Here is a 17,921-nt window from a genome sequence, read left to right on the forward strand (position 1 = left end):
CCCCCCCCCCGCCTCACCAGCCCCCTACCACCCCCCACCCCAAAAAAAATTAAGTTTGTTTTTAAAAAATATTTTCAATTTTAAAAATTATTTTCTAATCTAGTAAAAATAAAAGATATTTCTCAAAAACATTTTTCATTCATATATCAAACACCAAAAAAGTTTCCGAAAAATATTTTCTACTCACCAACGAAACATGAGAAATAAGTCAAAAATCTACTTGTTTTCCAAGAAAATATTTTCTAGGAAAACATTTTCCTTCATACCAAACACACCCTTAAAGATTCATTTTTTTTTTCCTTTATGAGGATAAAATCAATTAAATCAACAGAATCTGAAAAAAGTACAAAAAAAAATGGTCATTCCCATATGAGCCGTTACGCCTTCTCTCAATAAATTGCTTTCCTTTACAAGCACGATTACAAAAATCTTTCAACTTTGTCATTATTTTCTGTCTTTTTAAAGTCTTAAAAAAAGCATCTTTAAGATTTTAAAAGATATTCTTTATAGATAAATGATAATGATAACCTTAGGTATCAATTTATGTGTCATAATTGAGATTCAGAGAATCAAATTTATTAAACTCGATCATAAATTTGAACATAAAATATTTATATTTGGAAATTACGTAAAAATATAATAAAATATTATAAGTCATTATAAATAACATATCAAAATATACAAAACACTTTTGAAAAATTAACGTAAAAAAAACTTAATTGACTTTCGAATTCAAACATTTCCACATAAATTGAGAGGAAAGGAGTACTTAATTGTAACGACTAAAATTTGACAAAAAGAAGTAGGTTGCATGTGAACATATTTAAAGTTGAGGTTCGAGGTTCAAGCCCACATTAATATTTAAGTAAAGAAGGGTAAAATGGAACTCATCTTTCTTAAATTTTGAAAGTATTAATAAAAATAGTTAAATGTGAACCAAGATTCATCAAATCATTAATATTTATGATTTCCTCATAAATATTTTTTCCATGTATTCATACAGTTCACACTAGCCCCCTTTTTTTGTCCTACTTTATTATAAAGACCAAAAAACTACTTTGTGAATTTGGTAGGTTTTAGTTTGAGAGTAGCAAAAATGGAGTTATACAAATTTCATGTATTTTTGGCTATGGTGGCTGTCTTGTTTCTTTTTCCAGTAGTTCATGGATGGGGACTTGATGGTCATTACACTGTTTGCAAGATTGCTCAGGTTCTAATTTTATTTTTATTTGTATTGATAGATCTTATATGTGTTTGTATCCGTTGAATCATTCATGTTATGATCTTCTACACCATGTATGTTATATATATATGAATCGCTCATGTTATGATTTTCTCTATCGTACCGATTACTCTACCCTTTAATTAAAACTTGTGTTACTCAAACTTTTGTAAAATGTTATTGCACCATGCCTAATTTTTTACTAAGCCCCTTTCTCGGATTTGAACCGATGACTTATGTCTCTAATATAAATGATGTTCCTTGTATAGAAAGATTTTATATGTATTTGTGTCTTTTGAATCGATCATAAAGCTATGTTACTCAGGCTCTCCTTAATATTGTTGTACTCATCTCAAATCCTCCAAAAAACTTATTGAACAACATTTTTGAAGAGTCAGTGTAATATAGGTTAAAATGGTCTTTCAAAATTTTGTTTTTTGATTTCTTACATTGTATTTGTGACAATTTTGAATTTTTATTATATTTGTGACAGTCAAGATTGAGTAAAGCTGCTGCAGATGCAGTTGAAAAATTGTTGCCAACATCAGCAAATGGTGATTTGGCAAGTGTGTGTATATGGGCAGATCGTGTTAAATTCCATTATCATTGGTCATCACCTCTTCATTACATTGATACCCCTGATAATCTTTGCAATTATCAATATAAAAGTAAGTACTAACTTCGATATGTCTATAGAAAATATAGAGAACTTCTAGTACTTATATTACGTTGATAATATTGGTACAAAATGTATTTAATATGAATAGTAAGAATTCGTATAGTCGATCCCTAACTTGTTTGAGTCAGAGAAGGGGTGGAGCTAAAGGTAGGCCAAGGAGGTTCAATTGAATTTTCCTTTGCCAGAAAATTACACGGTGAAAATAGAGCAAAAGTGGTAGTGATGATTGACTAATTATTTTGTAACATGTATAACGCCAGTAGAAAATATAAAGAACTTCTAGTACTTTGTTTTTATATTTTACAAAATTGGCCAAGGGGAGCCTTGGCACAACGTTGAACATTATCTCTTTAGTGATGAGGAGGTTACGAGTTCAAGTCACTGAAACAACTAGTTATAGAAATGCAAGGTAAGGCACCTGACAATTGCTGAAATTTAGTGTACCGGACTGTCCTTGAAATATGATTAGTGAGGATTCACATAGCAGACTTGTTTGGCACTAAGGCGTAATCGTTGCTATTGTTATATACAGGGGACTGTAAAGATGAAGATGGAGTTGAAGATAGATGTGTAGCTGGAGCAATTTACAATTACACTAATCAGCTCCTCAGTTATAACAAAGGCAATGATCATGTTTCAACATGTAATGTTTATTCTAAATCTTTCTTGTTTTATTCTTCTAATAATATTCCAATCAAGTTGATGATACTAATAGAATTTTAACTTGTGTATTTTTTGAGTAAATATCAGATAATTTGACAGAATCACTTCTCTTCCTTTCTCACTTTTTTGGGGACATTCATCAGGTAAATAAATATGTTAAATTTTAAAAAGTCATAATACATAAACAATCAAACCTGGTCTCAGTTGACAAGTAAGCACTCCAACACGTCCTCACTGTGTCTCATGGACACCTGACACTGACATGGCACAAAACTTTGGAGGTGTCTAGATGATCATTTTGTAAGTTGTAGTTGTTCAACTGACACAATGGAGACGAGTTGAGATGCCTAGATATACATACTCAGAGTTGGAGTGCTTGATTGTCAGTTGAGGTCAAATTTGAGTGTTTGTTTATGTGTTACATTGATTTTGGCCCTCGATTTTCACCCTGTTTTTAGTAGTGTTGAGATATGAATTTTTTTTGGTTCATATATGCAGCCTTTGCATGTTGGATTTACTTCAGACAGAGGAGGCAATACAATAGATGTTCATTGGTACACTAGAAAAACAGTTCTACATCATGTAAGTTTTTTTTTTTTCTATTGACAAAAACAAACAATTTCCATATCCACATTATGTTTTGCTGAAACTAATGTTGTTTGTTAATAGGTCTGGGATTCCAACATAATCGAAACTGTAGAAGAACGATACGATGATTCTAACGTAGATGAACTTGTTGATGCAATTCAGAAGAACATCACGGTACAAACAATAGCTCTTAAGTTCTAAACTATGTTGCTCGTACCCTCCAAAAATACCTCTAGGTGTATGTCGGATCCTCTAAAAGTTATGAGCTTTTGGAGGATCCTAGCAACATAGCACCTTATTTTATCTTATATTGCTCGGACTTTCCTAAAAGGCTAGTGCAACACCCTTGTCAGATCCTCCAAAAAATGCACTAGTTTTGAAGGATATGACATGCACCTGTCGATATGTTTGAAGAGTTTGATGATATTTATCAATCATCATATTCGTAACGAGTTTTGTCTTAAACAGACAGGATGGGCTGATCAAGTAAACTCATGGGAGAGCTGCAGTGGCAACAAAACAGCCTGCCCTGATATGTATGTTTATTCAACAAATTTGAAGTTTATGAGTTCTAAAAGTTTATAATACGTACATATTCACTAGATTTCTCAAAAACATATTTAGAACCTACAAGTTTTAAATCCTGGCTTCGCCTCTGTCTCGTTTGATCATAAAGTACTAATAAAGAGTTTGTTGCTTCCTATAGTTATGCAAGTGAAGGTATCAAAGCTGCTTGTGACTGGTCATATAAAGGAGTGAGTGAAGATTCTACATTAGAAGGTAAATTACTAATAATTTCTTCAATAAATTTTATTCAAACACGCAAATTTTAACTCTATTGAAACGCGTATATATGGAGAACAGATGATTATTTCCTATCGCGATATCCAATAGTTCAATGGCGTCTAGCTCAAGGTGGAGTCCGTTTAGCTGCTACACTAAACCGTATATTCAAATGAACAATGTATTGTAAACAAAACTTGATGATCATTTTCTAGCATTTCTTGTACAACATTGTTATTTGAACTAAAACATCGTTGTATTTTAGTAAATCTTCATCGTATCTAATGTTTTAAGATATTTTTATCGACTATATAAGTCAATTACGCGATGATTTTTAGTATCACACTTATGTTGTGCCCCCTCAATTGGCGTGATCTGAGTCATGTTGCTCAATTATGATCAATCTAATGTAGTAGGGATCGGGTTTATTGATGTGAGGTGGATCTAGAAAAAGGGTGGGTGGTTCTAGTTATAATCCCGAAAATTAAAGTAGGCGATAAAATGTAGAGACCGTCTAATATTAATTTGTAATATTGAATTGAGTTTAAATAAAGAGATATAGATTGTGAAGATTCATCTAAAAGTCTTCTAACTTCTCTAGAATTAAAGCATAGTAGTAGTATTTGTAAGTATTCTTTATTCTAATTAAAAAAACACTATAATTGTTAAAACGAAAGTGAATAAGAAATCATGATAAATTACTATAGGAAACATAACAGAGCATTCTGAAAAAAAGAACAGTAACAAAGGATTAATTATACTGAGTATGTTATTGTTGTTGAACTGTAACAAAGAATTATAACCGAAACGGTAAAGAAATAGTGTTGCACAAAAATACAATTTAGAATTTGCATTTTGATGTCTCAAGTACATGAAATTTTTGTATTATAATCTTAAAATTAATACTTAATATAAGATATTGTTAAACTTCATTATCTCACATAATTGAGCAAGAATTAGGATTCTCATCGCTAAAAATTTGAGGAGCATAAACAAATTGAAGATAATCATGTTGGCAATTATTGCAACATTTTTTAATATCACATGAATTTTTATCACATAATGTTTTTTCATTTTTCTCTTTGTCAATCTTCTTAATAATTTCAGCATGTCTTCCTGTTTTTTTGTTGATGAATTCTACTAGTTTTTGTGGATCCATTGATCCTTTCACTTTCACAATATTGTTCTTCATTTCTGGATCCACTGTTTGAACCCCTATTCATACATCATCCAAAAAAATAAAAAATAACTTTTTTTTACTTAGATGGATTCTAGAAAGGCATATAGGAAAGAATGGAGATATCCAAAATAAAGAAATCGAATATGAAAGAAAAGCAAGGTAAAATTATTTACATCAAAAGTAAAATCTATATGATGCGAGTGTTAATTGGTAACTCTACTGAATATGGTATATTAGTAATGCTGAAATTAGTTATATTGACATTATTTTTTATGTATTGTTTAATTTGCAATCAAAATAACATGACATAGTTTCGAAATAGTACTGAATAGGTGTACTAATAAAAATGATAATTGGCCTACTATAATTAGTTAAACAATACTATTTAGGTAAAAAATAATAATTATGCATCGTTAGTATATGCAACTTAAATTCATTAATCAATTGTTTTTTTTTTTGCTTCAAAATCATTACCAATAATTTAAAAATAATATCTATGAGAGAATAAAATAATATATGTACCTGGCATTTTGTGAATGCATTGCTTGACATCTTTAGCACATCCTTCACAATGTAAATATAGTTTCAAAATCACTTCAATAATCTTAGGCTGCATCCCCTCAAAAAAGATAGATTAGTAAATAAACATAAATTTTAAAAAAGCTCGGTGTACTAAACTTTTTGATCCGCTATATGTAAAGTTCGTAGAAGGACTTGACCACAATCCACAAGGATGTACAATCATATATTTTTGCAAGAAACTATTTTCACAATTTAAATCTGTGACAACAATTCTACCAGTTACGAAAAGTTGTCCTTATTTAATTATACCTCTTGTTTTTTCTCCTTCTTCTCTTCTTCTTTCTTCTTAGATGGAATTGGAGAAATTAATTCCACCTGTTTACCACTTTTTTTCCTTAGTCTCTTAGCCACATTTAGAGGATCTAATTTCTTCCCTTTCACCACCACTTTATGATTTTTCNTTCACCTCTTTATAGAAAGTTTATTATTTACAAGCCAAATCCAAAATTAGTTGCTTTTGATATAGACACCGACGATTTTAAAAAAATAATCATAATGTAGTAATACTCCATTTGGTACTTAATTACTGAAATAGAATAATGATAATCATTCGATTAATTAACAGAATTTTCTGTAAAAGGGAATTGTTGAATGCGTATAAGATATTATTTTATTGTATACTTTATTTGGTTTTGGAATATTGGTTAAGAAATAATTTAAGACAATCAAGGCAAGAAATACTATTACAATGGAAACTCTATGGTTAAATGTCAACTTTTAGCTTTCTTTAAAGTATAAATTATAGGAACCACATATTATAAGTATTAAATAACATTCTATCCCTTTTAGTTTTTTATTTACCAAATATCCCTTAAAAATGATGTTTGTGGGATACATAGAGTTGTGCACGGGATACATTAGGTTTGATACATTCCACACAGCGGGATACATAACGTTGTGCACGGATACATTAGGTTTGATACATTCCACATAGCGGGATACATAGCGTTTGATACATTCCACATAGCGGGATACATAACATTGTGCACGGGATACATGTGGGATACATAGGTAAAATAAGGGATTTTTGAATTTTTTGAAATAAGTAGGGATAAATGGATATTAAGGTAAATAAAGGAGTGTAGTTAAGTAATTTATCCTTCTTTTTTAAATTATAAATTAACCAAACAAGCGTTACAAAGTTTATTATTTCTTAAAAATAAGGACAAACAATAGTGAAACGACATGTCTAATTAGGTGAATTGTGTTCTGTCACACCCCAAAACCAGATGTGATGGCACGTGCCCAAACCCCACCGGACACGTCAGCCTAACACCCAAAAACCCAACGATATAGAATTTATAAAACAAGAATAAGATAGAAAGATAAGCGGAAGTCTTTANTACAGGCTTTGAAATTTGACGGGTCAGGCCGAGCTAGCCCATTTTTGGTGTGGTCCAAAAAATAGTCTGCCCCATCCCACAAGTATGCATGTGGGCTACGGGCTTGCCGGGCCAGCCCTCTTTTCTTAAAAGTATATTTTTTATAAATTTTTAAATTAAATTATAATTTAAAAATATTATCATAAATATCGACAAGATAATATTACATGGTGTTAGTGTTACTACTTGTTTATCAAATCCACAAATAAAATCATCTTTATAATATTTATTAAGTTTGATTTCAAGTAAAAGCATAAATAGCTAAATAAAAATATTAACTTAATTGTTTTCCAATGATCATAATAAAACACAAAAACTATGACAATATTCTATAGGCTACGGCCTATGTAGTGATTCCTAGAAATTTTAGGAAATTTTTATTTTATGTAGTACATATTTTATAAACGTAATTTGTATTTAAATTGTCATATTTCAAACTTTAAACAGATTTTGAGTTTAGACTCTTGTTATTTTTAATACTCTATTGTAATTTGTATTTTTATTTTTAATTAATTTTTATTTGGCCCACGGGCCGGCCCTATCCATATTTCTCAAGCCCCACAAATCGACAGGCTTATTCAGGCCGGGATAAAAAACCTTTTTCTTAAATGGGCTCCAAAAATCGTAGCCCAACCCTATCAAATCGCGGATTAGGCCAGGCCAGCCCAACGGGCCTAGCCCAACGGGCCTAGCCCAATAGAGAAAATACTAGTGAATTTTCAAAGTAGTGTTTTGTGTTTTATTAGTAAGCACTACTATTATCTAAACCACGAGCTATAGTTTCGATTTATCTTGCTCAGACTTTTCAAAAACATTGTTGGATAAGTGTCAGTTCAAAGTAATGCATTTTTAGATAATCCAACACGAGCGTGACAATATTTTTAAAGAGTCTGACAGAAAACGATGTAATGACATCCAACATTATTGCTTATATAGTGTCTAAGTTCACTATACTAACTGTGAAATGGGCTGGACTCTTTTTACCAGACCTCTGGCAAATTCAGCCCAAAGATAAATGGGCTTTATTTATATGACCCAATCATTATATGGACCACGAAACACAATTTTATGTTTGTTATATACTCCCAAGGCTTCTTTTTTGTTTATATGAATTAAATGGATTATAATCTTACGATAAAATGAAAGAGAAGCAAAATTTATTTTGGACTACTAGTTGTTTTCATTAGTCTAACAACGTGAACATTCAAAAGAGGTTTAGTACACCAATATTCAACCACCAACTAAAAATATGCATAGAGAAAAATATATTTTCAAGTCATTCCGAAGATATCCATGGTGATCCTTCATAAAAAGTAGATTTGTAATCTTGCAAATAAGACAACCTAACGCTATAACATGAAAATGTGACTTGATTATATAGAAATAAGTATATGCTATTAATGTATATAAGTTAACATTTAGAGTGAAAAATGATTCGTTGATAACATTTTATTATAAATTAGTTTGCCAAAAATATTTATATATACACATTAAACATTGAACACGCTTTATGAAATTCGTTTTATAATGACTGTCTTTCTTTTTTTAGGCAACTTTTTAATTCTAATTTTTTACATGTTACGTTAGATACTATAAGATTAAAGGACAACCTGATATATTTTAGTTTATAATCATAAAATTCAAAGATTTTCTTTATGTTATTATTAGACAGATAAATTAAAACGGAAAAACTATCTTATACATCCCTTTATTTAGAATTTTTTACTATTTTTAAAATTTTCCCATTCTCTATAGATTCCTTTAATTTAGAAAATGTATCCAAGAAACATGACAACATTAATGTTGTTGGAATAAAGGACAATCAACTGCCCAAAATTTGGCCCTACTTAATTTTTACTTTGCAGACATCTTTGAAAAAGTATTTGAAAATTTTATTTATTTTTATTATTTTCACATAAGTTAACGGACTTGAAAATGATGTGTAGCCAATAGAGATAAAGTCAGCCTAGGATTGCATTGAAATATTATTTTTAATTAATACTAATAATTCGTGCTTTTTAAATTTTGTGATCCTAAACTAAAATATATAATAAATCAAAATGTTATCTATGTAATTTTAAATATATTATAGAGAAAGTTAGAAATTAAATAATTATCAAAAATAAAAGAAATATTCTTTCTGTGAATAAACAAAATTAAGATAAACAAATTGAAACAAGCGAATTACTTAAATCTACAATTGAGGACGAGACCACATAATTACTAATTTTTTTCAAAATAAAAACATTGATTTGATTTGGACATCTTCTAAAATCATTGATGTTTAAAGTATTACTTTTCTTCATTTTTATATTTTGAGATGGGACATAGCTAATTAATCCATGTGTTTTATTAATACTTGGCTCTAATTAATCCACATTCTCATTTCTTTCATTTTTTAAAAACTAAATTCTTTTTGTATTTTTCTTTGGGTACAAATAGCAATTTTGATCCCTCATTTGCTAATAAATTATAGTTTTATTTCTTGTAATATCTAATTAAGCACTTTAAGTCTTTTATATTAAAGTTATTTACAATTAATATTTATGTTGGTGACTCTTCACAAATTGATCGCATTACCAATCATAATTCTATTTAATGACAAATATGTAATATTTGAGGATGATATAATTTTAAAAATAATCTAAAATTAACATGTTTTCTACGTAAAGAAACTAAAAACACATATTTTGTTGATAAAAAGTTTTAATAATTTAAGTCATATATTTTATGGACCAAATCAGAATTTAACGATAATTAAAGGATTAAAAATGCTATTCCCTTTTTCTTTTGCTATAAGGCAAAAAATGGAACGGGTCAAAATCATAATGAATGGGCCCAATTTGATTGTCCTAAAAACTACTATCTGTCTCTATGAGGCCACTTTTCAATTCCCAGCAGGCCATATTTCAAAGGGAAAAAGAGAAAATAAAGAAGGAAAAAGAATTCCAACAATTATTTTCTTTTAAAAAAAATGTGTCCCTATGACGCGATACTAGGGGTGTAGCTACATAGACTCAAAGGTGGTCACTCGAACATTTTTCATCGAAAAAGTTGTACATATAGAATATTAAACTTTGCATATAGGTCAAAAACAATATTTGAGAGATATAAACTAACGTTTTGAATAATCTTAGCAAAATATCTAACTTCGCTACTAACGATATATTCTAAGGGATGTATCATGGTGTAAGTTATTTACAAATGATAGAATAGTATTGAGTGACAAGATACGAGGGCAGGTTAATTTAGGTTGACTTTTGGATTGGAGGCAGCGTCCAAAGGTTTCAGGTTGACCAAGACTAGAAATAGTTCTTGAAGTGCAAGTTTAGTGATGCAATACATGATGCAGATGTGGAAGTGTGGGTCGATACACGAGTGGTTCCTAAAAGAGGAATCTTTAAGTATCTTCGGTCAATATTCTAAAAAAATGAGAAATATACAATAATGTTATACATCATATTAAAATGCCGTGAATGAATTGGAGGCTCACATATGTTCTAGTGGACTAGGCATATTTTGTCCTAGCAATATAAGCTAATCTTAGAAATTAAAAGTTAAGGTAAGAATATATATTTCTTAATTATAATTCAATAATTATATGTGCATACAAATTAAATATTTGTATTAATTAATTTAATATAAAAATTATGTGGACAAAAATTTTCTGCCCTATTCTTTGGTGATCGGAGACAATTGTATGGCTACACCAAATTTATTCAACTTTCTTTGACAATCAAAAAGGGAAAAAAATAAAAAGGAAATAAAAGAAATAAGCAAAATTCTAAAATGAGCAGAAATGGCATAAAATATATATGGCATGATTTATTGCTAAAACTACACATAATATATGGAATCTTTGTCATGGTCATCATGCATATATACTAATTTAATTATTTTGACTATCTTAGTATATTACATTATAATAAATGGAAAATTCTAATGTTATTTCTTTTTACATCTCCCTCCCTCATATTAGGGGATGAATAATGTATCTTCCACTAAAATAAATCTCACAAATCTTAATTAGAGCAGACAGAATCGGAATTATAATTTGAATCCATTGATTTATTCTTTCAAATTCTTAGCACTAAACTTATATAATCAATTTCCGTTCTAATATTGAGTTTATCTAAATCTGATGCTTATAAGTTATAACCTTAAATTTCTAGTTGCATAAAAATAAAACAAAGACTAATATGTAGGCATATGTTTCATTTCATTCGAGCCCTGAACATAGAGTAGTTTTATATAAAAAGCGTTTTGTCCTTAATATGAATTTGAATTAATTGAACGAGTAGATACCAGACAATGAATAGGAAACCAGAATAGGTATCATTTCCAAAAGTAAAGTGAAAAATGAAAAGGAAAAATAGACCTAGCCAAAAATAGGTAGGTGCCACTACTGATTATAGATTCAACTATTAATAATTACACGCAAACATTATTTGTGGCAATTTTTATATTTATGTATACAAATATGTCACACCTGGCATAATTTTTTAAAGACAATTACAACTTGCCAGACTAATTATGACAGTTCTCCTAGTACTACCAATTTGAGATCGTTTTACTGGCAGACAAAATGTATAGTTTAAATAATAGAGATTGTACTACTAGATTTACTAAAAATAAAACTTTTAATTTAATGCATATATTTTTGGTAACTATATAATTCATCATACAAAAAGGGAATGTATAGTATCTACAACATATAATAATAATAATATATTTGGTGAATTTTTAAGAAAATAAAATGCATGTGAACCTTATACTTATTTCGTAAAAGTGGAATGGCTTTCGAAGAAGTATTTACTCAAACTCAAGTATAATAAATCAAAATAGTAATGAAAAAAAAAAGCGATGATAAAACATACAGTATATAATATGCAAATTTATTATTTTACCCCTACTTTAAACTCATTATTTCCCTTTTATTAAACTCCCAACTTATATTACCAACGGTTCAGATATCTAACATGAGCATGTGGGATTGTTGAAGACGATGCAAATTCTTAACATAAGCGTATGCAATATTATAGCTATGTATTCAATTGAATCCATTACTTTAGATACGGAACATAAATTTGTATAAAAATAGAACTCATAAACTTTGGTATAGTGACTAGTGAGTCCACTAAAAATGTTGACCCACTAAGACCTTTTAAATAAAATAATGGACATACTAATTGCGTGGATGAATTGTCCATAAATTAGGAATTGCGAGAAATCTAAGCAATCAATAAAATTTATTATAAGCAACATGGAAAAATGTCGTCAACAGATGATACGTTATAAACTATATATTATGTTCTACCAAGTTCTATTATACTTTTCTTTCATCAAATAATCTTTGAGATGACTAAGCAAACCACCAAGTAGGAACTAATCTTATTGTGTCAATGTCTAAATATTTATCAAATACTTAAAATAAGATTTAAGAGTAATTTTATTTTTATTTTTAATTAATTAATCGATATTCTACAAGTTCACTCTAATCTCGAATATGATATATTGAAATCATGAGGTGGAACCATGAATGTCGTCGTATGTTTGCATGTGATGCAATAAGACACAACATATGATAATATACTGAATATGTTAAGACAATACAAATATAGAGGGACTTAGAGAGTTTTGGTGAATGAGAAAGATCAAACTAGTACTTTATCTTTAATTGAGATATATGAACTTAAGTCTTCTACGACCTTTACTCGCTTCACTGATCGCTAGTTCACGCCCTACGAAAATAAGATTAGATAACATATGAAAGCACATTCTAAACCTTTTTTAATTCATGGTTATGAACAAATCATGGTCTATTATTTCTCAATTTGACCCGTGATACGTGTGGCCCTACTAGGATGAAATGCCCTCACTCTTCTTCCCAACACTAATCAAACAAAAACATTCAATAACTCGAGCATCGATCTCGTGGTCAATAAAGTTGATAAAAACAAATCATGATTAAATACTATCGAAAGTGGTGATTTCTTCTTATTTGTCTTTTCATGAGAGTGCAAAAGAGGTGATTTCTTCTAATTTGTCTTTTCATGAGAGTGCAGAGTCGCGTGATACTTGTATTGATAGCGTGTATATGCTTACACGGTTAAAATACGTACTAAGCTGACTCAAACACTACCATCATCGGAAAAAAAAGTTCAAACAAGTTGATTTATACCAATCTTGATTGTGTACACTTATGGAGAAACAATCTATATGACCCAAAGGTCAACAAACACAATAATCTCACTTCCACACTTGCTACCAACCACATCACACCCAATGCGTCCAACTAAAATTAAAGAAGAACAGTTGCATTTGCAAGACCAATTGACATTTTGGTTTATATAATATAGTTTATAGATTGGAATACAGCTGGTATTTCTCAGCTTATAACAAAGTCCAAAAGCATGCCCAAATAGATAACATCTCTCATCTACCTTTAGTTCTTGATATCATTTGCTTGGCAAAGCAACCAAAAAGGTTACACTACAGTCTATACATCCAACGAGAGACTTATCATCAAAACATACCATCAAAACACACCGTCGATATATGATGAGATGGTTGAAATCCCTTCACCCTTGACCATTGAAGGGTCTGGACGGAGGCACGAATCCAAACATTGGTGAACACAAAAGAGCAAGTGATTATAGAATAGGAGTTGCAACTTTCAATACCAAACTATAGATATGTATATGTCAACTTAGCAATCAACAAACAATGTCAATATCACAAACTAATACAAAATCATAATCAATAGGTAAAATGAAGAGCCAAATATCATATATAAGTTTCATAACATAGCTCATCACAAACAGTAAACAGTCTGAGACCAAACCGAAAATCAAGATTCAATAGGCCTTTGGACGGCTCTAGCAGCACAGGAAAAACCCAAAGGGACTATTGACTCAATCTTCTTCAAAGACAAGAACACGTACCTCAAAACTCAAAGTCTCAAAACTCTCTTAAAACATAATGTATAGACTACTCAGAACTCACTTGAAAAGCGATGGACCGCGGTCTCGAGAAGCCAAGTTTAATGATTCTTGAGACATTAAAACTCTCTATGGATTACTAATAAATAAACTAATAGAGTACTAATAAATATTGAAACTCCTATAGCTGCAAAACTTATGGGCATAATGCAATATTGAGGGGTGTTGTTGTTGTTCCATTCATCAGTGGAGCAGTTGCTGCATCATCCATCCAAGCACAAGCATCATTGTATCCATCGAAATCAAAGTCGAAATCGTAATCAGGTAAATCATCAGGCAACTGCCCATCAAGTCCACATATCGGAAGATCCTCAAAATCATTGACAGCAAAGTCATCAAGATTCTGGCAAAAATTATCATTCCCAGCAAAGAACATGTCCATCTCCGTATCGAAATCCATTCGTGCACCAATGTCAGCTAGCGATAAACTATCCTCCATCAATCCCAACTTATCATCATCCAGTAGCTGCTCGACAAGTTTGTCGTTGTTGTTAACCTCAGACACTGCAGCAGAACCAGAAGTCAATGAATCCATTTCAAAAACTGATGCTGGAGATGTGTGTGAAGTATGTGACACCAAACTCTGAGCAGAGTCATCTTCAGATACACAACCAACATTGTTGACCTTTCGACGATTCTTGTTGTTACTTTCGTTATTCGAGTTCTTTTCAGACACATCAGTATTTGAATTACTCTTGGCCATCGCTTCAAATTCAAGCCTTTTCATTTCATAAGCATGAGAAGCTTCTTCAGCAGTACTATAAGTACCAAGCCAGACCCTCCTAGATTTAAAAGGATCCCGAATTTCAGCAGCCCATTTCCCCCATTTACGCTGACGAACACCTCGGTATTTCGAAGATGAGGGCCTCGGGCAACTCGGGGTTTTAGGGGTTTTAGCTAAAACCCCTCCTCTACTCTTTTTGTCACCATTGTTGCTATCTTGACAAGAACTTTCAGTTTCAGGTACTTTTTTCAGGGTAAAAGGGTTAACAACAGGAAGATAAATCTCCCTAACAAATCGTTTGGGTTTCGAAACATCAACCCCTTCATCATCAGAAGAATCAGTAGCTTCCGGGTCGTCACAAACGATCCGGATTTTCCTCATGGGTCGGGCTGATTCTTCCCTAACCTTCGATTTCTGAAATTGTCTCTGAGACTCAAACATTTTCATGATTTCTTCAAATCTTCAAAACCCCTCAAAATATGCCCAGAAAATTGGTTTATCAAAAGGAAACAGAAACAAATTTGAATTTAATTTGAAAAACTCAGCAAAAAAAATCAAGTAATCGGCCGTCTCAAGAGTAAAATAGGATGTAAAAATCGGTTTATATGAAATCCACCAAAGCAAACAACACCAGAACAAGTCCTGCAAATCAAAAATCAGCAAAAACCCATTACAGATCAGCATCAAAATCACACAAAAACTAACCAAAACAAAAAAAGTTTTTTTCTCTAAAACCACAAAAAGGGTTTAAGGGAAAAGAAGAAAACAGTACCTTTTGGGCCTCAAACGCATCGAAACAGTCGTGAAAAACAGAGTAGTACCCTGCTGCTGATGATCACAGCAGAGGATTTGTTGCATGCAAAGACCAAATTTCACTGAAGATACAGATACCCAGAGCTTCAATGGAGCTCTAATCACAGCCAGACAGAAATTTGCCGACATATATCACAACCCCTTTCTTCCTCACTCCTCCTTCCTCTTCTGTTCTTCTCAACAAAAAAAGCAACCAAAAGAGAAACAAAAAATCGGATCAGATACTCCTATTTATCCCCAAAAAACACAACAACCCAAAAAAGATACACAGATTAGGAATCTATGGCCAAGATTTCTCCTCCCCAGAATCTGACAAAAGGTAAATTTCGTAACCCTTTAGCCCCCTCTGTACTCTCACTCTGTGTAAATTTCACGTATATAGAGAACAAAAAAAACACCAAAATTTACCAAGTCCACAAAATAAAAAATCATTTTTCACAAATCTCAACAAAACCCCATTTATAAAAAAACATTTTTTTATGCATTAAATCAAACAAATAGTACCTGTTTTTTATGGTCCTTTTCACTCTGTTTTTTTCTCTACTCTGTTCCACTGCTGCTGTTCTCACTTCACTTTTTCCCAAGTGGTCAAAAAAAGCATTAAAGGGAGATGAATGTTATATATTGAGTGAAAATAAAAAGGACTGTGTGTTTTTAGTGTGTGAAAAAGGTGTGAAAAAGTTAATTTTGGTCATGTAATTAATGAGTATTATATATGAGATTTATGGGAAGTGATGAATGTGTTATGAGCTGTCATGTATGTCATACATGTCATGCATACATGATGATTATCTTATGCATGATATGCATGACTTGTTTTATTGTAAGCAGACTTGTATACTTCACGCGCGAGGAGGTGGAGTGTTATGCACTCTCCCGATGTTATTTATAGTTTGTTTTACCAAGTTTTTAATATACGCATAATGTAATATATGATTAGTCCTTTGAATTTGTTGATATGTTTTATTTAGATACTGGAACTATGTATTGTTTCGATTGAACACTTAAACTTCTTAAGAAGAGTTCTAGTTAAATTTTACTTTCAATTCAAATTATGGAGTGAAAAAATGTATGTATTTTTTATTCATTTATTAAATAGTTAAGTTAATTATAAAAAATAAGTTAATTTCTTAAATTATATGTATTAATCACAAGTAAAAATGATTGAGATTTTATAACGTGATTTATATGACCTCATTTTATTTTTAATCTGTTTCATGTGAATGTTAAATTAACCACATTTTATGTCATCTCGTGTAATAATATACATCAATCTCTAGTAGAAAATATTTGAAATTTTATGACTCATTGAGATGAATATGTATGATTAAAGAAATGATATTTTATGTATCTCATTTTAAAAAAAAAAAAAACTAATCAAATATATCATGAAACATGTTAGTAAAAATTGAGGTGTTCATATGTTGAAATAGAGTTTATTGATAAGTTTAAGGGGTTAAGATTTATTTATTCAAAATCTGGTCAAACAAATAGTTAATTTTGTCATTATTTGGTTAATTAACAGCGCGTGTAGTTCACGTAGAGAGATAGAGAGTGAATTAGAAAAAACAGTTTATGTAGTGGGGTAGGGAAGTAATTCTGGGAATACGGAACAAGGCGGTTTCTTATAAAAGGATTACAGCTATATTTTAATTAGACGTAATTGGGTCTATTAAGGTTTGATAATTACGAGGATGCCACTGACAAGTGACAAGTACTTGGTTCCCAAGGTATCGCCTTAAATTTAAAGTAATACAACCTTTTAATTTTTTTCGGATAGACACGGTTTGAATTTTGAGAGTCAAATAATTTATGTTGACCGTAAAATTAGGTATGAAATCTTCAAAAATAATTGGTATGAAGATTTATATATTTGGAAATTATGTTAAAAATATATGACAAAATTATGGTCAGAAATAAATTTATTTCCAATCGACACGGTTTGAATTTTGAGAGTCAAATAGTATAAATTGACCGTAAAATTAGGTATGAAATCTTCAAAAATAATTGGAATGAAGATTTATATATTTGAAAATTATGTAAAACTATGATATACGATAAAATTACGGTCAAAAATAGATTTGTTTGAGTTTTAAAAATAAAAAAAGTTTTATTTAAAATAATTTGGTCATATTTTCTATGGGTTTTTATTTATTTATTTTCCTTTTTTCCTTTACTTAGGACTGGAATTTATTTACTTTATTATTATTGTTTTTCCTTTTTTAGATTTGATTATTTATTATTTGTGTACTTGATTTATTCCTCATTTGGTACATATTTTTCTCTTATTTACACTTTAAAGTT

The 17,921-nt window shown here is 30.5% G+C and overlaps 3 protein-coding genes across 4 annotated transcripts; 1 reads left to right on the forward strand and 2 right to left on the reverse strand.

The window, feature by feature from the left end:
- The first annotated feature begins 1,007 nt into the window (after positions 1–1,007).
- LOC125866893 (endonuclease 2) lies at positions 1,008–4,266 on the forward strand. Of its 2 annotated transcripts, XM_049547276.1 has the most exons (9): positions 1,008–1,210; positions 1,716–1,890; positions 2,434–2,544; positions 2,652–2,707; positions 3,063–3,146; positions 3,234–3,326; positions 3,621–3,688; positions 3,859–3,932; positions 4,017–4,266. In XM_049547276.1, exons 1-9 carry the CDS (start codon positions 1,097–1,099, stop codon positions 4,109–4,111), a joined length of 870 nt encoding a protein of 289 aa, XP_049403233.1. In that variant the 5' UTR covers positions 1,008–1,096; the 3' UTR covers positions 4,112–4,266. The 2 variants fall into 2 exon arrangements, with proteins under 2 accessions (XP_049403233.1, XP_049403234.1); XM_049547277.1 differs by lacking the exon at positions 3,063–3,146 and having other exon boundaries at positions 1,031–1,210.
- A 606-nt stretch (positions 4,267–4,872) lies between these two features.
- LOC125866907 (heavy metal-associated isoprenylated plant protein 8-like) lies at positions 4,873–6,090 on the reverse strand (the record flags this gene model as incomplete). Its single annotated transcript, XM_049547295.1, has 3 exons — positions 4,873–5,150; positions 5,638–5,725; positions 5,947–6,090. Coding segments are annotated over 3 exons (510 nt in total), but the record flags the coding sequence as incomplete, so codon positions are not given.
- Positions 6,091–13,884: 7,794 nt separating this feature from the next.
- LOC125866890 (ethylene-responsive transcription factor ERF118-like) lies at positions 13,885–16,255 on the reverse strand. Its single transcript, XM_049547272.1, has 3 exons — positions 16,122–16,255; positions 15,577–15,790; positions 13,885–15,446 (listed from the first exon to the last, which is right to left on the reverse strand). The coding sequence occupies exon 3, from the start codon at positions 15,249–15,251 to the stop codon at positions 14,217–14,219; it is 1,035 nt and encodes a 344-aa protein (XP_049403229.1). The 5' UTR covers positions 15,252–15,446; positions 15,577–15,790; positions 16,122–16,255; the 3' UTR covers positions 13,885–14,216.
- Between the last annotated feature and the right edge of the window lie 1,666 nt (positions 16,256–17,921).

Source organism: Solanum stenotomum, chromosome 6 (genome assembly GCF_019186545.1).
Source record: "Solanum stenotomum isolate F172 chromosome 6, ASM1918654v1, whole genome shotgun sequence".
Lineage (NCBI taxonomy): Eukaryota > Viridiplantae > Streptophyta > Magnoliopsida > Solanales > Solanaceae > Solanum > Solanum stenotomum.